Raw genomic sequence first — 27,173 nt, 5'->3', positions numbered from 1 at the left:
GGAGAGGGTTGGACCAGTTGACCTGTGAGGTCCCTCCTAGCTCTAGCTCTGTAAGCCCATAGGCTTCACCTCTCCGGGTAATAGTATTTGAAGCCTCAATGTACAACGGAAAAAAGTACCAAACTTGGAGTCACGGGCCATGAGTTTGAAGCCAGATTCTGACACGTGCTACCTGTGTGATACTGGACAAGTCAGTTAACCTCTCTGGGCCTCAGTTTCCTTATCTGTGAAGTCAGAGGGATGGCCTAGATGGCCTCTGAAGTGTCTCCCACCTCGAGCCTGTCCTTATGATCCTCTAAGAAGCATCCTACTCCCACCAAAAGCCTGCTTACTCTGCTTCTTACTTTAATACTAAGCACTTTAGGGAGGGCTTCCCAGTTCATACAAGATTTGAAGTAGTACATTAGGAGGAGTCAGGCAAGACTTTAGATGGCTCGACAATCCGCCATCAAAGGAAGTGACTGACAAACTGTCCAGAGGAGACTCAAATCCCCAGGTGGCTCAGGGACCCCATCAATATGGACATCCCTCCCAGGGACGCGTCCGGGCCTGCCGCAGCCGTGTGTCACTTTTGTCCAGATCCTCCCACGCAGGGTTTGTCCCGATGTCTCTCTTCTCTTTTGGTCAGTCCTCAGTCATGACTCTGTGGAGGCAGTGGTGTTCCATAAGACAGCACTGAGACACCGTGGCCATTGCAAAGATCTCCCTGTGTTTCAGGGAGAGAACTGGCGTGTTGAGAAAACTTGGCAGTTTCCCAGAGGCAGTCCAGCCTGCTGTTTCCCTTCTGTTCGACTCCAACCCAGCTCATAATCCATTTATGCTGTTGGTCTTATACTGTTTACTGATAGATGAGGTCTGTGGATTGGCCATCCAACAGGAACTCGAAATCTTGGGGCTTTCTATTTCAGAGGCAACATCACTGTTTTACAGCAAAGCACCGTAATTGTCATACCTTGTGCTATACCTGTATCCCTGAGAGGTGGAGTCATGGTGCACATAATCCTGCTTATGAAAGCAAAGTAGAGTTTAATGCATTTTCTAAAAGATTTCCATTCCAAATGCTTAAAATCCTCCCTGCTACCTCCTAATTTGCCAGAGTAAATAAATAAATAGACACCTAGTTGGGGTACGTTTCTGAGATCCGGAAAGTTCACTTACGTGGACTGTGTCACCAGGTTGGATAACTGGGATGTATCGGGTTTATTTGACTATCCCTTTCTCTTTGCATTTATTGTAGGTCTGCTTGCCCTGTCAGCTTTATTCCACTTCCCAAAATTATTTTTCATTCTTTGAAGTCTTAGCGAGAAGGAAGAGCCGGATCATGCTGTCCCAAACTGGCAAAGAGATGGTGGGGCTGATTGCCTCTGGTAGGGACCTCACACCGTCACGTGGAAGATACAAGCGAGGATCCGAGGTTACTGGAGCACCAGCTTCTGATGGATAGTGCCGCTTCTTTTCCCATCCTCTTTCTCAAGGCGTTCCCTGCCTGTTCTGGCTTCCCTGCCTCTCGGATCTTCACCCTGCTCTTAGCACGGTCAGCTTTCCACTGTCCTCTCCTCCTGAATCCCTTGCCCTCGTCCTGTTGCTGCTCATTCCTGGACAGATTTCAGCCCTGAATTACTCCTCCTCCCTCCTCCCCTTCTACTCACTACTGAATAGAGGTGGAGGGAGTCAGACTGTGCTGTCTGGGCATTATGATACACATTCAGCTGCTGCAGCTTCAACTGGGCCCTCACTGTAGCAAGGCAATGCTTTTATTCTTCCCTAATTGATTCCATATCTTATTCCTCGCAAAAGCATTTCCACACGTTCTCTCAAGCCTACCACACACACCTCTCCTTCCACCCTCTCCCTCCTAGTTGAGGACCTTGCCTCTTATGTTACTAAAAGAGTTGAGGCCATTCGACCTGAGTTCCCTCTTCTCAAGACCCTTTGACATCATCTCCTACTCTGTCTTCCTTTCTCCCAGTCTCTGAGAAAGAGGGAGCCTTTCTCTCTGCCAAAACTAATCTTTCTGCGCATAGTCGTGATCTCATCTTCTCCAGCAGATCAGAAGCTCAGTCATCTTTGCGCCACTCCTCCCCTTCTTTCTCTCTGTTTAGCTTTTCAACTTTGCTCTGCCTGACCTGTCTTTCCATTCTTGTTGCACTTTGCTTCCCCTTTTGTTCCCTGTGATTCTGCCAAGCTGACCTTGTCTCTTCTTCATACGCAGCATCTGCCTCCTGTCGCCAAGCCTTGGCGTTGCCTGTTCTTTCTTCCTCACTCCAGTCTTGTTGAATCCCTCTCTTCCTTTGAGACACAGATCACATCACTTTGTGCGCGAAGCTTTTCCTGATCACCTCCGCTGCCAGCGCCCTCCTTCCCTACACCACGTGGTGTTCGTTTGCCTCTTTATTCTGCATGCACTTATAATCTCCTTGATGTAAGAATGTAAGTTCCTTCCAAGTAGGGATTATTTCATTCTTTGGATGCGTGTTCCTGGTGCTCAGCATTTCTGCCTAAATTCACTTGAAATCCATTTTAGCTTCATGTTAAATTTTCTGTTTAAAAAGGTTGCCTTAATTTTTTTCTGACCCCTGTAGAAAAAAGTTTTGAGGCCCTCTCTCAAAGTAGATTACTAGAGAAATGCTTCTTGATTTTAAAGTTTTAGACCCACATTCATTCATTTATTCATCCAGTAAACATTTCTTAAGAACCTACTATGTACCAGGCACTGTCCCTCATCTAGTATAGGAGTTATGATCTGTCTCTGATCAAATTCTATGGCACTCTCTCCAGTTATGTAGTTGCTTCCTGTGTTTGGCCCCCATTACACACCCTGTGGCTCATTAGAACTATGATCTGTCATCTTGAAGGTGATAATTTTTTAATGAAAATATTAAGAATATAAACTAGAATTTGATGGCAGAGTTTTGGGGGTTTGTTTTTTTTTTCAGGTCAAAAAATGATCCTTCCCCTTTTTTTGTCCAACACCCATTCCTCATTCCACCAGCCAAAGCCTTCATTGTCCTCGTCAGTGCATATGCACAATGCCCATTGAACAGCCCTGTTTTCATAAGGGCAGAATTCAACACGCAAGACATTGCACCTTTGCCTGGTGCCAGTTTGGACCTGATGCCTTGACATTTAACTTCACCCATTTCATGGAACAAATACCAATCCAAATTAAAATGTTCATTTGTCCCTCTTATAAACTTGCAACAGGACTTTGTTAATGACATTTTTAAAAGATACATGATGGAGATGTTATGTCAATATAAAAGTCTGTCTCTGTGTCCTGAGATCTCTTACCTTGACCTGTATGTACATGTGCATATGTGGTTTCTTTTTCCTCTTTCATCTGTCTTCTGTCTTTTTCTCTACTAGTCTTCTCACCTCTATATTTCTTCCTTTCTTTCCCTCTTTGTCCCTTTCTTGATTTTTCATAATACAGACTGTAGAATAGAAGGGAGATTTTTTTTTTGCATCCATTGAATATAGTTTCATGTTCTTTGTCCTTAATTTTCAAGGATATATAAGACATAGATTTCTCTCTCAAATTATATAGCTGTTTTCTGTGTATTTGGCCCTCATTACACACCCTGTAGCTCATTAGCCGCTATGAAGCTTCTTTAAATTTCTGCCTAAATTGACTTTAAATTTTCATTTTAGCATCACATGAAATTTTCTGTTTAACAAGGTTGTTTTAATTTTTTCTGGCCCCTATAGAAAAAGGTTTTGAGGCTCTGTCTTGCAAAGGTGAGTTTTAAGATTTGTAGACTGCCAGAGAATTTTTAATAGAAAGGTAGTGCAGTTGATAGAGTGTCAGGCCTCGAGTGTAGAAGACCTGAGTTCAAATTCAGCCTCAGATATTTACTAGCTGTGTAACCTTGGGTAAGTCATGCGACCTGTTTGCCTTACTTTGCTTGTCTGTAAAGTGAGGGTGTTAATAGCACTTACCTCCTGGATTATTGTGAAGATCAAATGAAATAATATTTATAAAGTACTTGGTACAGTGCCTGGCACACAGTAGGTGCTATGTAAATGTTATCTATGCTGATGGTATTGACTAGGAGAGAGGTAAAGAGCTAGAAAAGCTATCTCTCCTAAAGAATAAAAGCTATATCAAGTATCTGAGTAGCCTTCGGAGTTGGACAAGATTAACTATGGACACAGTGCGAAGCATAGAGAAGTTTTCTCTCTCTTTTGGTTTTTGGTTTTTGGAAATAAGAGAAAAAAACTCAAGTGAGGAGTAGAAATCCCCCGAGGAGATGCCAACTTTTAGTTTCTTACTTGTTCAAGCTGAAAGAGGGAGAAACTTGAAGACGGGGAGTGAGAGGCTGAAAATTCCTGTCTGAGCCAGAGGAGCCAGGCCATGGGCATCTTGCTGGAGAAGCCCAAGCTCTCAGGGGTTCTTGGAAGTTCCAAAGGCCTTTGCCTCGGGCCTAGCAAGGGTGGAAATGCTTAAATATCCCCACTTCAGTCCCAAGAAAACCAGGGATTTGTGACTTGGTGATTGTAAAATAACCAGCGTTTGTAATGCACCATCAAGCTCCACCTTCTTTGAAGGATTCCCAGTGAGTTAGAAAGACCTGTTCTGATGTGGTGATGGTTGCAGCCATAAGGATAAGGGACAGAGATACGGATTGTTCCTAGCTCCAGAGCACAGACTCTCGGCTCTGGGAAGGTACCATAGAGGTGACGCAGCTTGACCTTCTCTAGCCTGCTCCCCTAAAAAACACTGAGCTTTATAATAGTCCTGTGAGGTAGGAAGGGACAAGCCTTTTCTCCATATTATAGGTGAAGAGAGATTGAGAGGTGAAGTGCCTTGCCAAGGATTACACAGCTTGTGAGCATTAGGATTCGAACCTTGGCCTTCCAGGCTTTACAGGTCTAGCATGGAAGCTGCTAGGCCGTACTGCCTCACAGGGGCCCCACCATGTCATCATTGACTTCCTGCTCTGAACATCTCCACTAATGGTGAGGTGGTTCCTTTCATTTTCAGCCGTTTCTTAATGTTTTTCCTTGGAAGTTGAGCTGAATTCTGCCCATCTATAATTCTTCCCCATTTTCTGGTTTGCTGGGGGATAGGGGAGAGGGGGAGAATGCCCGCCCTTGGAAACCTGATAGAACAGGTCTAGGGGATTTTTTTTGGCTTTCTTTTAATGAGCATTTAATAAATGCTTGTTACCTGACTTTCACCTGGATTGTTGAAGTAGCTTTCTTTTTTTTTCTTTTTTCAAATAGTATTTTATTTTTTTCTCCAATTACATGTCAAGAGAATTTTAACATTAATTTTTACAAGACTTTTCCGTCAAAATGTTTCTCCTTCCCTCTCTTGTATTATAAATTTGACTAAATTCTCTATGTATTTGAGAAATAAGACACTTGCTGTAAAGATTGTTTCCCAACTTTCTGTTTTCCTTCTAATCTTGGTTGCATTGCTTTTGTTTGTGCAAAAGCTTTTTAATTTAATGTCATCAGAATTATCCGTTTTACATTTCATGCTCTCTCTCTCTTGTTTGGTCACGAACCCTTCTCTTCTCCATTGATCTGGTAGACTATTTGTGGCTCTTCTGATTTGCTGATGGCGTCACCCTTTATGTCTAAATCATGGACCCATTTTGACCTTATCCTGCTACACGGTGTGAGATGTTGGGCTATACCTAGTTCGTGCCCTGTTGTTTTCCAGTCTTCCCAGCAGTTTTTGTCCAATCGTGAATTCTTATCCCAAAGGCTGGGGTCTTTGGGTTTATCAAACACTGAGTTACTGTGGTCATTGACTACTGTCTTGGGTACCTCATCTGTCCCACTGATCCACCACTCTGTTTCTTAGCCAGTACTAGATTGTTTTGATGATTGCTGCTGGTAGAGCTGATCTGATCCTTCTTCCACCTGAAAGACCTTCAAAACAGGTTCAGGTCCCTACCTAAGCCTTCTCTTCTCTGGGAGTTCCTCCTTCAAAGCGTTACCTTGTAGCGTGATTTCAAATCTCCTTTCTTTAGGAGCCTGTTTAAAGTGTCTGTTCTTTAAGCATACCCTTGGGTAATAGTGTTAGTCAAGTTCATCTAGTTTAATGGAGGATATAAAAATAATGGATAAGGAGTCAGCAAAGAAATATAAGTAATCTTTAGAGAAATCATAGGGAGCTCCATAAAATCGGGCCCTTCGTGTAATTCAGGACCTTTTCTGACATAACTATAAAACAAAAAAAGAGTGCATGAATATATGATCTCAAATGCAACATATTATTAAGAAATTCGTTTTATGCTAACATCTGAGCTTCAATATGTTTTCAAACTTTTTGCAAAACATTTTTTCATATCTGATTTAAATTTTCAAAATTTAAAAAAAAAAGATCTTATTTACTCTGCAGAAGACTGCTAATATTTTGTATTTGTGCCTTGAAATGATGAATAGGCTTTCCTTTCAGAGGCTTAAGTTTGCCTCACTGCTGTTCTAGGCTTCATATTTCCATTTTCTCGAGAGATCAGGAATTTGTTTTTTGTGGGTTTTTTTTTTAAACTTAAATAAACCCTGATCTTTCCTGTTGCTATTCTGCTTTATCAATAGACACATTGTATATCCAGGCCTTCAGATATCATGCCAACGTGTCTACACCCTTGATCACCTCACTGCTCCTGTGTTTGAACTACAGAAATCGATTAAACATTTCTTAAGCCTTAGGAGGATGTTATCTTTGCAGACCTTTTAATATTTTATGGAAAGGCAAAATTGAATCTAGGCGGGGTTGGCAGGCTGTGCTGAAGAGGCTTCTTGGAGTTCAGGACTGAGGCTTTTGTTTTTTGGGTTGTTTTTTTTTTTTTTTACAATGGCTTTTCTCTAAGTCCTATCACCGGAGAAGAGTAAACAGTAATAGGAAGTAATAGATGGTGTCCATCAACTTCTCTCTTCTGGGGCTGTTTATGATGAATGTGGATTGCATTCCCATGCCTGTAGCTATAATCCCACCTTTGTCTTATTGCAATCTGTATATTCATTATACACCTTCTTTTCTTTCCATTTCCTTCCGACCTTCCTTATTTTTGGCACATCTTTTTTGTTTTCGCCCCTTCCTTTGTGACCCTAATGAAAGCATTAAATGGTATTGGTTTCTTGGGGGACTTCATGGTTATCTTGCCGCTGACTTGGGGGGTGGCCCCCGGGGCACTTGGGTGTCCCGCTAACAGTTTCGTCTAATGCACGCTTCTCCCATTTTTGCCGTGAGCATTGTGTTGACTGTGTGTATTGGCAGCGATCAGAGTAAAGGAAATGCAGAAAAAGCATCTGGTGGCTTTCTTAATGTAAACCAAATGTTGGTAGCGTGGGTGAGCTCTTCGGAGGGAGGCGCCATAGAAATATGACAAACAAATAACCAATTCCTTAAATAAACGGGTAGCAAAGCAGCCGTCGGCTGTAACTCGATGCAGTTGGGCTCAGGATGGCGGGGTTCTGCCGGGGGCCAGGGCTGGAGGAAGGGCCCCCATTGTGTAGCTCACAAGACACTCGAGACCCTTCCCAGGACTGTGGGGAGGGGGAGGGTTCAGGCAAAGGTCAGGGTACGTCTGCCAAGCTCAAGGACGGGGACCGAGTCAGTCCCCTGGTCGGCGTCAAGCTTGCTCCTGAATATGGCGGTGTTCCATGCTCTCCCTTGCACTTTACCTTTCTCTCTATCCCTCTCCCAACATGCTGTTCCTAAATGGCCTGAGTTTTAGAATCCGTGCAGTAATTAGATGCATCTGATGTCTAAGCTGCCTTCAAGTTGCGTTCAGTGATTTCTGGCTGGTGGCCATCTGAAAATGCCTTTTCCTGACAGGGCTGTACCAGCCGAGCTCTAGGGTTTCATCCTGGAAGGAGAGAGGGACACAGAGCGGAAGTCCAGTAATCCGGGCCTGTCAGCTGCAAAGACTCTGGTTACAGGCCACGGGGACCAGGGCTGTCTCAGTGCCATCAAAAGCAATTGATTGATAGAAAGTGCCTTTCAAGGTGTTTGGAGGAGGCGGGTGGAGGACGGGGAGGGAAGTGGAATGTGAGGAGAGAGAGAAAAGGCATGTCCTCACCCTCCAGAGAGGCAAAGAGCCTTGGGAATAACCCTTCCTTTTCTGGCCTCGTCCCTGTTCCCTGTTTGAAAATCCCTTTCAAGTCACGCTGTGCCCGTGCCCACTCCATGTCAGACATTCGAAACTCAGGTTTCAGACGAATGTGCCCTCAGCGCCCATTAAGAGACCACCATGCATGGAAACAAGTGTGGAGGTGGCCGACCTGGAGAGGGCCATGATCCCAACCACCGACCCCCTCAACCCCAGCCTTGGACACACTTGAGTGAACTCAACTAGGGGTCGGCCTGGTCCCCACTGATGTGGGTGTGATCCGTTGGCCACCTATTGCTCCCATTGTCCATGTTCTAAAATGATATCGTTTGCGCTGACAGTGTTTTGGTAAATGCACCAGACTGCCGCATAAGCAGCGGGTCCTTCTTTCCAGCACACTCATCTGAAAAATGCATTTTTTTAAGTGAAATTCTAGCACCTCGGGATTGGAAGGGTCATCTGGACCAACCTGGGGTGACCTAGGGCCTCCATCCCCTCTGTCAGCAGCACGTGGCCTGCAGCACAAAGGAGACGAGCCCACGTTTCTTGTTTCTCTAGTGCTTTGGAATCTGCAAAGCACTAGACTCATCGGTCTTAGTCCTGTTTTATGGATGAAGGAAAGAATGATGAGAAGACCCCCCAGGAGGTGCAAGCTTCCAGGCTCCTAGGGTGCAGGAGCCCATTCCCACTTTGGACAGCACTGATGGGGAAGACAGTCCAATGTGACGGAAAGCAGGCTGGCACTGGTATCAGAGGTGCCTCCAGTGCTCATTACCTGCGTGACCTTGGGCAAGTCCCATAACTTCCCCGGGCCTCAGTTTGCTCATCTGTAAAAATGGGGGTTTAGACTAGGTGGTCTCTGAGATTCCTTCAAGTTCTAGATCTTGAGGTGGCGCCATGGTGCATAGAGCCTGGAGTCAGGAAGACTCATCTTCGTGAATTCAAATCTGACCTCAGACACTTATTAGGTATGTGACCCTGGACGAGTCACTTTACTGCCATCTGTGCCTCCATTTTCTCATCTGTAAAATGGAGATAACAGTAGCACTCGCCTCACAGGGTTCTTTTGAGGATTATTATATGAGATGATAATTGTAAAGCACTTAGCATGTAGTAAGCACTATACAGATGTTAGCTGGTATTATTAGCTGTTATCAGTTCTAGAATATTTGCTATATTATGTAAAACCTGATCCTCTAGCTTTCCACCCATTGTTTCTAGTTCTGCTGTCTGGAACCAAGCAGAGCAAGGCTTCCTTGTCCCCTTGACGGTCTTCCTGCTGTCTGCCAAAGCTCTCCGCTTCTTCGCCACCTTCTTCGTCAGGGTTTCACGCCCCCTCCTTCTCCTTGCTGTCATCCTCTGGAGCAGAGATTCACCACCCTTTCTGGGTCACGTACCCCTTTGCCAGAAGGCTAGTGAAGCCTCCAGACCCACATCTTCTCACAGTCATTCTTTCAAGTGCATGAAATCCATAGGATTACAGACGAACCAATTATATTGAAATGCAGTTCTCAAAATATTTTTAAGAACAAGTTCCTAGACCCCAGGTTCAGGACTCCTGATCTAGACCCTCTCCAGCCCAGACAGGGTGAGGTGGGTAGGACCAGCCTCTCGTTCTAGAATTTATGCATAGCTAAAGCAGTGGCACCCCTGAAGGAGACAGGAGGCAGCTTGTGCCAGTCAAGTTAAGCCCCTTGACCCGCATCTTCCCTCAGACCCAGATGGTGACAGCCCAGGAGCCTTGCGAATAACCAGGCTGTCAGCCCACATCTTAGGGAAGCAGCGCTCGTGGAGGTGCAGCCTGGGGATGGCTCCTGCAGGGCCTGCAACCACAGCAAGGGAGGACCCAGAGAAGGAAGGCCTTGGCACTGTCAAGCGGGTCAGCCTTAGAAATGACATGACTTTATCGGAGGAGATGATACTAAAAGGCGTTCACATCTGCTTCCTGCTACCCCGTGGAGCCGGGGACCCCACCATCTGGCTGCGGCTGAAATCTTCACTGTTGTCTCCCCCATAGAACGGGAGCCCCCGAGAGCAAGGACCACCTTGCTTTTTTATTTGTACCCCTGCACTTTCTTCAGTCAGCTCCAACCTACAGTTCCTTTCTATGTGAAAAATTGTCTAGACCAGGGGTCAGCAATGGTTTTCACATTTTTAAATAATGTGTTATTGTATAAAAGATGGGAAAAAAATGTTGGCCCTCAACTGTAGCTTGCTGACCCAAAGTCTAGATGGGCTGTCTCCCTGTCCGAACGCAAGTTTAGAGTTTCATATTTGTCGCTGTTAAATGTAAGCTGGGCCCAAAGCCAGGCGGTCTTAGGGTTTTGAAGTCTGCTCCTTCCATACGCTGTGGGCCGTGTCCTTCTATGATATCTCTAGTTGCACAAGATGACTGCTCCTTCTTCCTCCAGGTTTCAGAGACAGATGTCTGAACCCTGCCACCCCTTCCCTCCTGGTGACAATCGTCCGGGCTACCACCGACAGATGTCCGAGCCCATTGTCCCTGCAGCTCCCCCACCACCTCAGGGATTCAAACAAGAGTATCCTGACCCTCTCTACGAGCACGGCGTTGCAGGCATACCCGGAGTGCCGCCGACACGTGGTTACCAGTCGCCAATGGGCATCAAGCAAGAGCCCAGGGATTACTGCATTGATTCAGGTTTGTATGAGGCCATTCATTCCAAGAACAATTTCTGAGCACCGGCTGAGTGCAAGGCACTGTGCTACGGCTTGGTGGGGGGGGGGGGGCGGTGGTGATGGTGATGGTCCTTCTCAGAGAGGACTGATGCTGTCATGAGGGTGATGTCCTAACTGAGGCTTACTGAGGAGACACAGGAAGGCTAGATCGGTTCCCCTCAAGGAGTTTATAATCTAGTAGGTGAGACAAGACACTCGGAGAAATAACTGCATAGGGAAGGCCACCTGCCAGAACAGAAGGAGACAATACTTAACATTGGAAGAGAACTTTAGAGATGGTCTAGTCCAGGGCTTCTTAAACTTTCTCCACTTGCAACCCCTTCAGCACTTTGTAAACTGTGGGGTCACAGCTAGAGTCCATCCTCCCACAAGAGCAACAGTGCCCCCATAGCCTCCCCAGATGGGAAGGGAGGCGAGAAAAACAGCATCTCTCATAAAAGAAGAAATATTCTAATTGAGCATGGCAAAGGGTTTCAGAAAATGGAGAAGCCGTAAATTCCAGTTCCAACAGCAAGTCTGGCCCAAGCCTCTCTGTCCTTGGCCCTGCATGCACCTGGTCCAGGTTCACCTGCACATCCTGAGGTTGCAGCCTTGCGTGCTTCAGATTTGGGTGGTTCTGCTGCTCGTATCCCCTGGTCGTGTGGATGACAGACAGGCAGGCGGGCAAGGGAAAAGAAAGAAGCGGGTCAGGATCACCCCAGTGGGGCCTCCACCAGGCCCCTCAGGGACCTCCCTATAGGATGCTATGGAGACAGATGGAGTTCCCAAATAAAAGCTCATTTAGGATCTAATTTTTAGGAAGCCATTTCCAGAATTGATTAGGCCTGAGAGCAGCACAGTGAGGTGTATTTCGTTACCGCTTGTAGCCTTGTTCCCAGTTTTGTGGTAGTCTGCTGGAATCTGCCAAACTCTTGAGGGTCTCAAAATAGCTTTTCGAAAGAGAGATTCACTATTCAATGTATCACTCTCCTTTTTATAATGAGAGGTTTTCTGAGAGTGGTCTGTAATTCAGAGCTGCAGGTAGCCTAGCTCTCCCTGGAAAGACATACATTGTCAGTTGCTTTTCCATGTCCCTGTGTAGTCTGTTGTGATGCCTCCTACCTGGAAAAAGGTTCCAGTGATCTCCCAGAGCCATTCGGTCACACGCCTCAGAAATGTGGCCCGGGAAGGCAACGGAAAGATTGGTGTTGAGTTACAGAAAGTCTTGTTAAACCTTCAGCTTAAATAAGCATGTTAGAACCCAGCCCACGTTTGAAAATGCACCTGCGTGACCCACTTTGGCAAGTGGTATGAAGTGAGCCCTTTCGGGAAGAAGGGACTGGAATTTGTCTCTTGGCTCTCTTCTCTCCTTTCTCCTTCTCTACCCTGGACAGCTGGGGGCTCCATTCTGCTCTGCCCCCAGACCTCGTGATGGGACGTTTCAGAGGCTGTGGCCTCTGCACTAGCCCTGACCGCCTTGTGCCCTCGCTGGCCCAGGCTACCCAAGGCAGAGCGATCTGGCTTCTCTTTGAGGGGCCCGATGGAAGGAGAACTAGAACGTTCTGCCATCCTCCCCCCATCAAGTTCAGCACCTGTTAGAAGGAGTGAAAAATCAGCCAGTCAGGTCTTGCTGGCTGCTTGGGGCCAGAAAAACACAAAACCCCAGGGCGGGGCATTTGTCACTCTCAGATTTCCATGACAATTCTCACCCAGCCCTTTCTGATGCTGCTTCAGGGAGCTCCTGTGACTCAGAGTAGCTCCTCCTGGGACCTGGGAAGCAGATTATTTTCAGCTAGTCCTGTTTCTCAAATAGATTTTCAGACAGTTTAAAGTAAGATATGCAGGTTGCCATATCCAGGTTCCTCAAATCTGAGCCAGATTGTGGTGGCCTGGAGAGTGGGGAGGTAGGAGCTGGCACCCACAGCATGGGCAGGGTCATTGCCTGTTACTGACGGGCAGTGTGGTCAGAAGCTCTCCAAAGAAGAAGGTGCTTGGGTAGAAGATGGTAGAAATATCCTTGCCAGACCCTCCAAATCTCCCAGTCCTGCTAGCTTTAGGCCTGTCTTTAAATCCCCTAATCTCTTTAGGTCTAAAAATATTCTGACCTCTGAATGTGAACATGGGCAGTCAGATGGAGCAGATGGGGAGACTTCTCAAGCAGTCCACAAGGATTGCAAAGCTTGCTTCTTTTTCTTAATATTAGACACTTTTTTTGCATTTTCTTTCTTTATTTTTAGTTTTCAACATTCACTTCCCTAAGATTTTGAGTTCTAAATTCTCTTTCCCCTCCCCAAGACAGCATGACTGTCAGACACTTTAAAAATGAAGTGTATTAATCTGATGTCGCCGTTTCCACAGATAGTAATAAAGGTGCTCTTGCCTCCCCCTGACAGGGTGGGCTGCTGGCACTCTTCTGGACCCTCCACCTGACCTTTTGTTTGTCCAGGACTGCCTCTGATGCCCAGATTTCTCTCTTTGGCACAGTTAAATGGGAAGGAAACAATGAACCCCCGAGCAGAGACCTAAGATCTTCGTCTCTCCCCCTGCCCTTCTTGCTCCCGTCTGCCTAGGCTGATCATCCTTGTCCATTTCCCACATTGTGTCCTGGGATTCGTGCTTTCGTGGTTCCCATCATGGGACTGAAGAGGCCTGTCCTTGTGTAGAACAGGTGGTTTAAGGGGCCAGCTCCCTGTCACATACCCCCCCCATAGGATTCAGCTGTCAAATGCACATTTCCATTCTGTTGCACAACTGATCCCGCTTTGTGCTTTGCTTTCAGAAGTGCCTAACTGCCAGTCATCCTACATGAGAGGAGGCTATTTCTCCAGCAGCCATGATGGTAAGCAGTTAACCTTTTGGGCTGTGTGGCCCCAAATAAGTCCAGAATCGTGCATGTCAAAAGCTACCATTTCCTGTCATAGGCTCAGCTGTGTTTACATAATGGGTACAAAGGTTAGTTGAGCTGTAGGAAGCACGGAGGAGGTTTCTGAAGCTTCGTGTAGATGCTGAACCATGGGGAGGTCATACTGACACCATTTTGTTCTTCTTCTCTCATATGACAAGAGACCTCCCTCTCTTCTCTGCAGACGGCATGCACTCACCTCCTTCAAGGGCCAGATTTCACTGCACTCAGCACAGTTCCTTCCCATTAGCTGATGGTCTTCCTGGGCAGCTGGAGCTTGACAACACACTTCACATGGTAGCCAGGCTGGTTTTTGAACAGTGGACGTGTTGGACATTAGAGTGTCAACTCCTGGAGGCCTGGGACTATTCTCATTTCTGTCGTTGTGTCTCTATCACCTGTCACCGGGTTGGGTGTGTGATAGGTTCCTAATACATTTGGGCTAGGTTGAATATCATTGTTGTATTGAGAGAACTTCTGGCTTGGGGTTGGACCTCTGTGGATTTGAATTCCACTGTGTTGCAGCTTCCAGTAGCATCATTAGGCATCAGAGGAGGACTTGAAACATTCGGAGAAGGTGAAGATTACATCACCTTTTTTAGTATCACTGAGAAGAGTTGGGATTCTGTTGCTGACAATAGTTTTATGCAGACAAAGGAAGGCCGAGGAATAAAGTTTTTGAATTGTGATCCTGACTTAGCTTTATCTCAGAGTAGACAGGGCTAAGGATAACAAAAATGAATTCCATTTATCATTGCCTTGATAAGTAGCTGTCGCTCTGAAGGGGGCCACGTGGTGAAGAGCAAGCCATTTATAACTTGTCTTAGTGAAGGCAGAGGAGGCTACCTGTAGCTCAAGAGGTAAAACAGCAGAGAGAGAACAGAATGTCTTGTCACTCGTGGATGAAAGTGTGCTGCCAACCTCCTGTCAATTAGTTACCTGCTTAATCCCTGAAAGGTCTGAAATGTCATCAGTGTGGGCTCTCCCAGGGTCCTGATGAGTACTTTGGCCCCTCACACCTCCCTTTGTAGCTTGCCTTCATGGATTATTTTGACCCAGATGTAAGGTTAGAAGCACCTTGAGTCTAACTGGACAGCCCTCAGACTGCAGATGCAGCAGCAGGGCATTGCTAGTGAAGGTTTCGCTGATATCATCCATCAGATTGAGGGTCCCCTCTGCACTAGGCTGAGGCATTGGAGAGGGTCTGGAGAAGGGGGCAGCAGCTATATTGGAACATAGGTTGCCTTGTTGATGAGGCTTCTCAGGCTCCCCTTCCTGAATAGAAAGCCAGCGCTGTTTCAGGGATGTCCTTCACGTAGGGTTACAATATTTATGTCTGCTCACGTGAACCTCCTTTCCATAGAACTGGGAAATTTGAGTGGAAGAGGTCATAGGCAGTCCTAAGAAGGACTAGGTTTTATGGGAGTCATTAGCTCAGAACACCAAGATTCATGGTAGATTGCAGCCCCAGACATGGTCATGTTGGGTTCTGAGAGAGTGTCCACTCGCTAGCAAGAAAGAGCTGCCCATTGGCCCCCTGCCTCGGCCAGGCACGGTTACGAGGGGCTCGCTTCCAAGCTCCTTCAGCTGGTGTTGGCAGTATACAACTGAGGGGCAGAAAAAGAGGGTGGGAAGTGTTTCATATAATTGCCCCATTTAGGGAAAGAGCACGTACCCAAAGAGGGTGTTTTTGGAGAGGCATTGGATTGCTCTGTGCCCACAGCTCAGCCTGGCTGCTTTCTTCCTGTCTCCTCACAGTTCCATCCCCCAGACAAACTTGAGAAGTCAGGTGTGTTCTTCGAGCCCAGTCTAATCAACTACCTTAAATTAGCCCGCCATGTTTTTCCCATCCGTGGATGATGCCCATAGAAGCAGTTAGAAAAACAAGTGTCTGCGATTGCATCTGTGATCAATCTCAGTGATACTATTCTCTCCTGTTGCAGCCACCTGGAACCCTTTAATGCTTCCCCGCCTCCTCCCTAAAACAAATACCTCCTTCCTGTCCACAACCAGTGCCACCGCTAATGCAGATGTAACTGACATTTCACCCAAACTCACGGCAACTGCCAGATGTTTCAGCAAGAGGCATGAAGCCATCGACAGGCAGGCCTACACCAGAGGGGTTCAGGAAGCCATACCTAGTATCTAATTTAGACTCTCTTTTCTTCCTTTCTATACGGTGTGTATTTTAGTCTTTGAAAAAGAAAAAAAGACCCTAAAAATAACCTGCTAAGTTAAGCAGGCCTGTACACTTTGAAATATGGCGTTGGACTCTCCAACTTAGATTCTGAGTATATGTTTTCAGAGCTGAAACATAAAATTAGTGGATAGGAACAGATTTGGAGAGAATATGTAATTTGGCATTCTACCTGTGGCCTTAGATTACAAAAATAAGACCAAATAACTGACATTTATATAACACTTTGAGGCTTTCCAAGCACTTAATATATACAGGGCGTCCCCAAAGTCTTAGTGCAGCCTTCAGTAGCTTAATGACTTTTGAGACATACACTCTGTGTGTGTGTCCGTCCTGCCTTCCAGGTGTGCGGGTCCCCTGTCTTCCATGTACATGCACATGCGTGTGTGTGTGTGTGTGTGTATACGTGTCTGTATGTGTGTAGTATGTCATTTAATCCTCACATCCATCCCAGAAGCTCTGCAGGTATTGTCCCTACCTCACAGAAAAGGAAGCTGAAGCTCATAGCAGTTAGGTGATTGCCCATGGGTATACAATCCAGGCCCTTCCTTACTCAAGTCCAGCCTCATTCCACTGTGTGTCTCTGATTTGTTGTTCAGTTGTATATGACTCTTCAGGACCCCATTTGGGGTTTTCTTGGCAAAGATACTGGAGTGGTTCTCCATGTCCTTCTCCAGCTCATTTTACAGATAAGGAAACTGAGGCAAACAGGGTGAAGTGACCTGCCCAGGGTCACACAGCTAGGAAGTATCTGAGGCCAGATTTGAACTCAGGGAGAGGAGTCTTCCTGAGTCTAGGCTCAGTGCTGTATCCACTGCACCTTCTAGTTGCCCATAGCTCTGATCCAATTCCTCTGTATCCTATAAGGCTAGGAGGTTGTATGGTCCCTTTTGTTTGCTTAACATTCATTCAGTGAGTGAGTAGTATGCACTGTGCATCGGATGTACCTGTCCCCACCTTCAGGAAGCTCCCAAGCTAATAGAGATCAAGAAAGGACACAGGGACCTACAAGAAAAGGCAGGGGATGAGACGTGCCATGTGAACAGCCCAGAGGAAGTGCTGTAAGGACTCAGAGAAGGGGAGCATCCCTTCCAGCTGAGACCATCAGGGAGAAGGTGACTTTGGGTCCGGCCTTCAGAGGGACGGGTAGGATGTTTATAGAGAAGCAAGTTGGGAGGAGGAGCAGAAAGGTGAGGCAAAGGAAGCAAGTTGGGAGGAGGAGCAGAAAGGTGAGGCAAAGGAAGCTCCAAGGGTCGAGTTGACTGAAATTTGGAAGAGCAGTGGTAAGTCTGCAGTTGTCCAGAAGCCAAATTGGATATGAAGAGCCTTGAATGCCAGGCTAAGAAGTGAAGCTTTATTTAGGGGACGCTTTGAATGTTGCTGAGCATTGGAGAGATTCTATGAAAGCCATGATGGGGAAGAGGAATAGGGCAGGGGGGTACAGCATTGGAGCTTAGGCATGAAGGGACCAGTGAAGAAACTGTTAGTTGTCTAGGTAGAAGTTAATAATGAACTGAACGGGGGGGGGGGGGAGAGCCGGTTCTAGTCTCCCAGTGCGTGGCCCATCAGGATGCTCTTTGGAAGGTCTGATCTCAGACTAGAAGAAATGAAATGAAGGAAGGGAACCTTGTGGGGAAAATCCAAGGTGCCATCACAGAGTTGGAATGAAAAGCTTCACGTGGTCTGACATGCACCCTAGGCTTGGCGAGGACGGGTTTCAGAGGGGTCAGAGGAAAAGTCAGATCACAAGGGATGGGATGACCCAAAGGAAACAGCTCCACTGAGGAATAAACAGGAAAATTGTCTGAAGAGGCTGACGTGAACGCTCAGAGAACTCAGCAGCCAACGGGACCAAAGAGAAAGGTGGTGTGTAGTGGAGACAGGCAGCCCAAACCCTTGTCCTCAAGTCCCACCCGTCACCCACCCTGGCTGTGTGTCCCAGGGAAAGGTCACAACCTTTTGGCTGCAGACACTCTCTACAACCAAGCAGAGAAGATGCTGACCTGCGTTGGTGGGTGGAGTTTCCTCTCCAGGAAGGACCCATTGCCAGTGCAATCTCAGCTCTAGGCCAGTCTCTTTCTGCAGCAGATGGAAACAAAGGTGGGTAACAGAACAAATCCAGAAATATGCGTATCATGGTGTGAGAAGAGTTCCAGGGGTTGAGGATGACAGAGAGGGGAGAGAAGAGGACAGGAGAAGGGCTTGGCTTGCTGCTCAGGGCAGATGGACCCATCACCAACAATGGAGAAAGGGCCGAGGTGCTCATTTTTAGGCTGTTTCTGTTTTCTCACCCAAGAAGAAGGACTGTCAGACTGGAAAGGACAAGACAAAAAGCAAATAAGAAGGGATAGTGATCCAGGCTGGAGCTCCATGGCGAGTAAGTTTCCCCAACAACGCATGTGGAAGCGTCTCTAGTGTTAATTCCTAGCTGTCATTGATGAAAATGGGTCACCTGACCCAGATGAACTGCATCCTTCGGGGCTGAAAGGACTGGCCCATGGGATGTCAAACCATCATCACTGATAGATGAAAAATGGTGAAAAATGGGAGAGTGCTGGCAAAGGTCCCAGTTTTCAGAAAAAGGAGAGGAAAATGAGAGTCTTACAGTAAGGTTAACGTTGTTTCGTGGGAAAATTCTGAAGTAAGTTATCAAAGAGATGATTAGTGGACATCCAGAGAAGGATGTGATGATTCTAGAGCTCTAGCACGGGCCCATCAAGAACCAAGTTATTACAGGCCTTGTTTGCTTTTCTGAAAGGTTATCAAGGTGTGGACGCAGGGTTTAGCAAAGCATTTGGTAAAGTATCTGATGAGCTTCTCAGACTAAGGAATTAGAGGATCCTAGAGATGGGTGAATGGCTGGACTCAAAGGACAGTCCTTGATGGTTTGATGGCAGCATAGAAAAGAGCAGTACAAGCATCTGGGTCTGGCTGGCCCTGGGCTGTTCAACCTTCTTAGCAATGCTCTGGATTAAGGTCTGTGTGGTATGCTCAGCACCTTTGTAGATGACCCAGCACTGGAACAGGGAGCAAACACTGGACGTCGGAGTCAAGATCCAGAAGAATCTTTACAGGCTCGAGCATTGGGCTGCATCTAAGAAGATGAAACTCACGAGGGATTAACTTCCAAAGAAGCTACTTCGCAAGTACAAAATGGCAGCATCATGGTCAGAGAGTAGTTTGTTTGAAAAAAGATCTGGAGGCTTCAGTGGACTTGAAGCTCAATGAGACCAGAGGCTGGCATGGTAGACAGAAGTGCCATTGCAGCCCCTTGGGCTGTGTTAGAGAGGTGTGGGCTGCCAGGAGCAAGGAGGTACAAGAGAAGTCCTAGAGAGACCATGCCTGGAGCATTAGGTTTACAAAAGATGTTAATAAGCTTGACGGTGGCCAGAGGAGATGTTCAGGATGATGGAAGGCCTTGAGTCCAGGCCACGTGAGGATCCATTGAAGCTACTGGGAATGAAAAGACTTGGGGGGGGTGGGGGGGTACACTGCTGTGTGGAAAAGAATGGAGTCCTGTTGTCTTTGTCCCCAGAGGGAAAAACCAGGAATGCTGAGAAAGCTTATAAAGAGGCAGATTTTTAGGCTTGATATCAGGAAAACCTTCCTTAGAGCTGGCAAAGAGAATGTTGGGATGCCTGCGGAAGCAGCAGGTTCCCCGCTCCCTTCCCCTCTCCTCCGCTGGAGATCTGTTAAATAAAGGCCAATGACTAATGATGACATATGTAATGGGGGTTTTGTTTCCAGGTATGGGATAAACTATGATTCTGTGATTCAGTCCTTATTGCTTCTGTTCAGTATAGAAGTGTGTACGTGTATGTGTGTGTTTTTGTACATGAGTGTATATGCGTGTGTGTTTGTGTATGAGAGTGTGTGTGTGTGTGTGTGTGTGTGTGTGTGTGTGTGTGTGTGTGTGCTTCTAAGGCCATTTTCTTTCATCCTGCAGACTTTAGAAAATTGTTCCTTTTTTGTCAACTAGCATTGATCCCAATACTACAGACTGACCCAGGGATAGGATGGGTCCCTATCCTTAAGATAGGGAAGATTTGGAATTCAGAGAGTTGGGAATCAAAGATGGCAGCCTCAGGCCCCAGGAGTTCCTACTTACACACACCAGGAGGGCACGTTTTGTCTCTTGCTACCATTTCTGTTCATGAGAAGGGTAGAGAAAGGGAACCTAGACTTACATTCTCTTTCCAGAGCCCTACCTTCCTTCAGCTCTGTCCAAGAAACCAGTTGTGTAGAGGCCTGTCCCAATCCCTGCAGGTCTGAGTTCTGTAAACACCCCACAAGCTGCTTCAGTGGAACCTTGTATTCATGCTGACTATAAATTCGGAAGAGACACCTCTGACTGAAGGAGACTGGGGGCGGGGAGATGGACATTCAAGAGAGAGAGCGCCACAGGAAAGCCACGGGCAGTGTGTTTCTGCTGTGGACTTCCACGGACTCCGTGGTATAGGGGTGGGCCTGCGTGTAGAGCACTCAGAGGAATTCCAGCAGCTTTGTATTGCTTACTGAGCAGTTGATCTGGTCAGTGCTCTGAATCCTGCACTCAGAGGCCAGGTCTCAGAGTTAAAACCCCCCAGCTTTCCTTTTGGCTTGCTTCAGTGTCACAGAATCTGGGGTTTCCCCCCCCAGCCCCCTCTTTAAAACAATGTAAAAGCTCTCATTGGTCCATTCTAAGCGGATGATTGGGGGAACAGAAGGTTGTCTCAGATTGCTTTTCATGACAACAAATCGCTTCAGTGACCAAACTTGAGAGAGATCTTAACCTCTGGAACCATGGGGTCAAAACAGCTTTCGGCATTGGAAAGGGTTTTTCTTAAAATGTTTATTTTCCTTAAAGGGTGGCTGTGCTTTTATCTTTTTTTTCCCTACTTCACAGTATTTCTTTAGGTTTTTAAATTAATTTTTATTTTTTTTCTGAGACTCAATAGGGTGGACATTTCCGTATACACAGTAGAGCAGAAAAAGAGGGTTGTGCATGAAGCTACAAGTCTTTTGTGGACAGCTGGCTTTGCTTTTTATGAGATAATAAATGTTGTCTCTCCTGCTTGTCTGGCCTTCTCGTAGTTTTCCTTCTGTTGTTTGCCTCTGTTTTTTTAAGATGCTTCAGTGACCCTCATGTTTTTGAGAGGGAATTGGCTGCCTCTCTCTCCCTGTTCCCCTCCATGGCTTGCATTTTCACTCCTTTCAGGGCTGATGCTGCTCCAGTCAGAGGGGCCAGTTGCACAAAAAGTGGGAGCCACCTTTTGCGGACGTTCTGTCCCCTCCCCTCCAAGCAGTGATTGTCCACGAGGAGGTGGATACCGTGGAGGCATCCCTCAGGGGTGTTCGCTGCTTCTTTTCAGCTGCTGATGCCATCAGAGGGGATGGAGTTAAGTTAGCCCTGGAGCCAGAAGGATCTGCGGTGCACACTCTACTTCTGACACTTAGCAGAGACACAAGTCTCTGTATGCCTTCTGAAGGTCACCCAGTCATGGTGTTTCAAAATGTAGGAGGGTCACAGTCTTCATCAGGGGAGAGATTTCTCACACCTAGGAAATGGACTATCCTTTGCATATTCGTGCCTCTGATCTTACCTGGAAATGCTGGAGATAGCTTAGGGTGCCCCATCATGATCCTAAAGAGAATTCCAAGGCCCTGGAATTTCAGGTCTTCTTTTGAGCCTCTCCTTTTCCTCCCATAATTTTCCACCATTCTTGGAAAATCTTTTCTTTCTTTTTCTTTTTTTCTCTTTTGGAGACAGTTGGGGTTAAGTGACTTGCCCAGGGTCACACAACTAATAAATGTCTGAGGCCAGATTTGAACTCGGGTCCTCCTGACTTGACTTCAGGGCCAGGGCTCTTCCCACTGTGCCTCCTGTCACCTTTCTGAATTTCTTAGAGAGATGCGTGACCCTGGACAAGTCATTTGTCCTATCTGGGCTTGCTGTTCCTCAGCCACACACCTGGTCACCAGGGTCCCCCAGGCTCAATTCTTATTCACTCCCAGATGCTTTTCTATAGGCCTCCAGCTATTTTGGTGGCTTTTTCCTGGACAGACCTTCTCTTGAGTCTCATTTTTGGGGTGCTGTAGGAAAACATTTTGTTTGACCAGCCCAACGTGTGAGATTTGTGATGCTGGTTTTCTTTATGCAGAGTTATCAGAAAGGTTGAAACTAGCACTCGCCCAGGAAGGGCCCACAGGGTCCTAGGTGTGTGGCAGCTCCCTTCAGGCAGGCCTCTTCAGATCATGGCAGAGTCGTAGGTGCCGGGGCAGCAGTCATGCTTAGTCCTTGCTGGATTTCTAAGCGAGGTGTGAGGAAATGTGCAGTTAACTCCTTTCTTCCTCCCCACAAGCCCTGTCAGTCTTACAGCAAGAACTGATTCCACCTGGGGACTGCGGTTCAGTCAGCTCTTTCAGAGCATGAAGGCAGAAGTTTTTAGAAAACCCTCAAAGTCTTTCTGAGCCTAGATGCAGCAGCACCATACCAGGAGATTGTATCATCTTATTTCAGCCTTCAGAACTAAGGGTCTAATCTAGAACTACATCGAGATCTTTAAAAACCAAACGTTGCCCTTTTCTCTGAATCTCCCAACCAGGTTTTACATGTGACAAAGATCCTCGATTGTATTTTGATGATACGTGTGTGGTACCAGAAAGGCTGGAGGGTAAGTCAACGAAAGGAGGGAAGGAGGGAGGGAGGGAAGGAGGGAGGGAGGGAAGGAGGGAGGGAGGGAAGGAGGTCAAACAAGTTAATGAACTTTCCCCCAAACTGCCTCAACACCTTGGAATGGCTGAGCTACAGGCATCTCTTTGTGCGAGCAGGCAAAGTCAAACAGGAGCCCACCATGTATCGGGAGGGGCCCCCGTACCAGAGACGAGGCTCCCTGCAGTTGTGGCAGTTCCTGGTCACTCTCCTCGATGACCCAGCCAATGCCCACTTCATTGCCTGGACGGGCCGGGGCATGGAGTTCAAGCTGATAGAGCCAGAAGAGGTATGCGTTTCATCAGCCGGACAGGCCAGTGGTTGAGTTTATTCTGACTTCCTCTGTTGTTTCTGTGTTTGGAGGCCTGCTGACCCTCCCTGCCTTTCCCAGCTGGGCTCAGTTCTTGACCACAGACATCTCATCTCAGAGGCCACCTTCTAGAGAGTTCCCAGTGAGCCTTGGTATCTCTACCAAAAGGCTTCAGGGAAGGGCTGGTTTTGCCTCTGGCTCTGCTCTTCCCATTGAGACCCCCATGTCTGGGGTTGTGGGGGTAGAAGCCCATCTGTGCTCTGTTTCTCTGCCCCACTTGGCAGCCCCACGTGGGAGGCTGTGACAGTGGGCTGTGGCACCATCTTTGTCTAAGCCCTGCTTGTCGGGGGCAAGCCTGGCCTCGAGAGGCAGCAGGTGACGAAGCTGTCCAGTCAGTCGTGGGGACTTGAGCCTTAGGATGGTCTGTGGCATCAGAATGGTTTGCAGATAACCCAAACCTCCATTGTAAATAACACATTCTCCTCGCTGTTTACTCAAACTCTGGCCATAAAGGCCTCCACATGGAACCGTTCCTATTTCCTCTTGCCCCCAAAATAGACTCCGAGCTCTTAATGAGGAAGGAAAGGGCTTGCAGCTCTGCTCCCCTTTCCTCAGTACTCTGTGAATCGAGAAATCAGGCTGGGCTTTGGATCCGGCATCTTGCAGAAAGGCCAACTTTTGTCTTCCAGTTATTCTGAAGTGTAAAAAAGTTTTAGTAGAAGAGAAGAGAGAAACCGGGCTATTAGAAAGAAATAGAAGTGTTCTCTGTTCTTTATCTGAGGGCTGGGTGGCCCATTCACTGGGCTAGGCTAGGGTAGTAGATAGAACGCAACTTTAGCACCTTAATAGGAAAATCTGGCGTGTAAATTAATTCAACTCAGCAAATACTGAGCACCTGCTGCATGTAGGATGCTGTGTTAGGCACTTGGAAAGCTGGAAGATTTTGATAAAATATGATCCTGGGCTTCATGGAGCTCTAAGGAGTCATAAGAGTAAGGAAGACTCACAGGCAGATTGCCCCTACACAGTGTGACCCAAGTTCATTAATGAGGTTCAAGGGGAACCCTTGACTGTTGGAATTCAGGGAAGGCTTCATGTAAGATGTGACTCATGTTGGGCTTCAAGAATGGGCTTGGCTATCAAAAAAGGGAAAGGATGGCAGGAGCAGAGGCCCTAGTGGTAGGAAAGTGTGAGGTGTGTTGGAGGAGGGAGGAGGACAGTACAGTCTCTCTGGAGCATGGAGAGCCCAGGCTGGAGAGTAAGTAACAAGAAACGAGGCTGAGACGCTGATGCCCAGTTGTGTCTGTTGTGTGGGCCAGTGTGTTTGGACTTTCTTCAGTCCATGACTGTAAGAGATTGGAAAGCAGGTTCTTAGGGCCTGAAGTCATTGAGTCCTGATTAGAGACTATACAGCATGCTTCCCTGGAAAGCCGCAGCTCCAAAGAAGACTCCCCTGGTTATTCTAACCTGTATTATCAAGACATAGAATGAGTCATTCTGTTTCCATCAAGACCCAACCCAGCTCTGGAGCCAGAAGGGTGATTCAAGGATGATGGTTAAGTTACATAAGCTGCATTAGGGTTCTGGTGGAGAGAGAGAGAGAAAAAAAAGGGGTGGCTGATGGCTCACAGATCCCTCACTTAGCTCTCAGACTGTATGCCCTGTGTCCCCTCAGCCTCACAGACACGGCCGAACGAGGGGAGAGCCTGGGACCTTGACTTCAGCAAACCTTGCTGGGACCCACATTGTCCTGTGGGCGGCCCTTTTATTACAGCAGGCTTAGACTTAAACAGACTGTGCAGCCGCAGGTGCACCGGGCTCTGAGCCTCTGTCCCAGTGAGGATAGACTCTGCCCTCTGGTCAGTAAGGAAGAGGGGGAGCCAGAAGACCAGCCCAGCTTTCTCATTTAATAAGGAAACTGTCCTCTAGAGAACTAATGGGACCATGTGGCCAAGACATCAGGGAGGGAATTAGTCCTGGTTTCTTAAGCACCTACTGTGTGCAGCCCACAGTGCTGGACCCTTAAACCTTCTTGAACTAATCAACTTTTCTTCTTCCACCTGCCCCCAACTCGGTGATGCCTCGTGTCCTTTTCCCATTCATCCATGTCCAGATTTGGTTCCACTAATAACTTCTCCTGCCCTCTAGAACATTCCTTTATAAATCCCCAACGTGGGTTGGGGGTCCTACTCTATGCAGTCCCAGGACAAAGCTGGGTTTTCCAAGTAACACCTTGGAATTGCTGTAAGGAGACATCTCATGAGTAGTTTGAAGGGTGAAGCCAAGGAAAAAGCCGTTGGGGACGTAATTGTAGGCAGCTGCGGAGCTGAGTGGTGCATGCTGGGTAATTAGCCACAATATCCATTACACTGTGCAGGGAAATGGCGGTCCCCCTAATCAAATGTCTTTTGATAGTCATCCAGCTTAGCACCCTCTCAATTATGACAGACTCTACTTTAATCTGGAACCATTTTAGCTGTGAATCTGCATTAATGAATATTTGGGGGTGGGGGAGAAGGGTTGGGAGAACATGTGGCAGATCACTGATTTGATTCATAGACTGTAGAGCCAGAAGGGACCTTAGTGATCACTTGTCCAGTCCCCTCCTCTTAAAGATGAGGAAACTAGGTTCAGTGACTTGTCCAAGGTCATGAAATAAATTGGTCCTGTCTGGAGCTCAGGTCCGAGCTCCCCAGTGCCTGTCTTGTGCCCTTCCCCCCTCCCCTGGGTGAATGTTTAAAAAGCAGTGTTAAAAAGGAATGTTTAAAAAGAGCCTTCCTTGGAAACAACTGGTCCTTAGGTCATCCTAAAGAGGACCCAGTCATGTGTCTGACTCTGTAGAGCCTGAATAGTTGATCCACCATCCACAGTGGGCTTCTCTCTGTACTGCTGGCTGCCCGAGCAGCCGAGCCTGCAGCCCTCTGTGTGGGACGTGCTGTGTGCCAGGCATTGCCAAGGACGAGCTCTTGAGTGGGCTCAGCCAGGCGCGGGTGGGTGCTGAGCGAGGACTCGTCTCTATGGCTACCAGAGCAGCCTGAGATCAGGGCAGACACTCCCAGGAGCTCTCCCCAATGTTCTGCCTCTGTGAGTGAAGTCGGGGTAGAGCTGAGCTGTGGAGCTGCAGGATGTGCTGAGAGCACGTGCATCCTGGGGGCTGGGAGGGCAGGTAGGCTCCGATATAATCGAGCATGTCCACCAAACTGTACACTAGGAGGGGGAAGGGACCATTTTCTGTCTTATCCCTTCTCCCTCTAGTTCCTTTTGGTTTTTTTTTATTTATATCTTTTCTTCTCTATGGGTTGCCTTGACCAAAGAATTCATCTCTTAGTGGCCAGCCCCCTGAGGAAGGGCCTCCCAGTATGCCGGTGCATCCTGGACAGTAGAGGCCTGGCTGCCACAACCAGTCTGTGGAGACACAGGTTGGGCATATGCTGGTTGTAGCATAAGAAGCTTATGTAGAAGCTACTGTGATCAGAAAAGGAGAGAGACCAGGGCTGTAGAGGAAACACAAGAGCCCCCAGGCTTATGGGCATGCTAATAGCCATAGGTTGGGAAGAGGGCTCCCGGCGTGCCCTCAGCCTCCAGAAGAGAGGGCAGTTGTGGGCAGGATACCCCTAGGATAAGAAGACTAGAGGGAATGGAGTGGGGGCAGTTCTGGAGCAAGCTCCCATGTTAATTAGATCACGGAGCCATTAATGGTACAAAGGGTTTCCATTCTGTAGCATCTGATTTTTTTTTCTAATTTTCTTAAGCTGCTTGACTATTTGACCTTTATGTTGAATTCATATCTGAGTAATACAGCACAGCCCATAACAGGTAATTAAGGCTAAAATTAGGGCGATACTTTTTCTTCACCTAAAGTGAAATCACTTATGCGTGTACTGGCTTCATGTCATTTAAATCTTTATGGCCCCAGCACCTTGGACAGTGCCTTCATGTACATGTAAGTCAATTTGGTGCCTAGACCTCTACCAGAAACTGAGTCTCGAAGTTCAGATTCAGCAATGAAGACCTTCATTTCTCTAGATCTATTGAATTTGAGCCTTGAGACAGATATGGTAGAGGTCTGGGCACCAAATTGACTTCTGCGTACATTTTTTCTTTGCTGTGGGCTTATGCTTTTACAGTTCATTTTCATATGCTAAATAGGAATGGAGAAACTGTTGATGATGACCAAGCCAGATTCCTTCCCCACTGCCCTGTAGAACGCAGGCTCCTTGAGGGCAGGAATGGGTTTTTTTTGTCTTTGTCTCCCCAGCACAGACCCTTAGTGCCATGAGTACCCAGGACAGAGCATACAGGTCTGATTACCTTTGGTTCTCTCCCTT

General features: G+C 47.2%; 1 protein-coding gene across 3 annotated transcripts in view; it reads left to right on the top strand.

Annotated features, from left to right (window-relative positions):
* ETV5 (ETS variant transcription factor 5) overlaps nucleotides 1-27,173 on the top strand; it is a 71,563-nt gene that overhangs the window by 38,126 nt on the left and 6,264 nt on the right. For all 3 annotated transcript variants that reach the window (XM_078154691.1, XM_021005653.2, XM_021005654.2), the window contains 4 exons: nucleotides 10,481-10,728; nucleotides 13,525-13,584; nucleotides 22,429-22,497; nucleotides 22,655-22,824. In XM_078154691.1, coding sequence (XP_078010817.1) covers nucleotides 10,481-10,728; nucleotides 13,525-13,584; nucleotides 22,429-22,497; nucleotides 22,655-22,824 — 547 coding nt within the window. The remainder of the gene's footprint in view (nucleotides 1-10,480; nucleotides 10,729-13,524; nucleotides 13,585-22,428; nucleotides 22,498-22,654; nucleotides 22,825-27,173) is intronic.

This window comes from Phascolarctos cinereus, unplaced genomic scaffold (genome assembly GCF_003287225.1).
Source record: "Phascolarctos cinereus isolate Bilbo 61053 unplaced genomic scaffold, phaCin_HiC Scaffold_5;HRSCAF=322, whole genome shotgun sequence".
Classification (NCBI taxonomy): domain Eukaryota; kingdom Metazoa; phylum Chordata; class Mammalia; order Diprotodontia; family Phascolarctidae; genus Phascolarctos; species Phascolarctos cinereus.
Note: the sequence above shows the minus strand (reverse complement) of the source record. Positions and strands in the feature narration are given on the sequence as shown.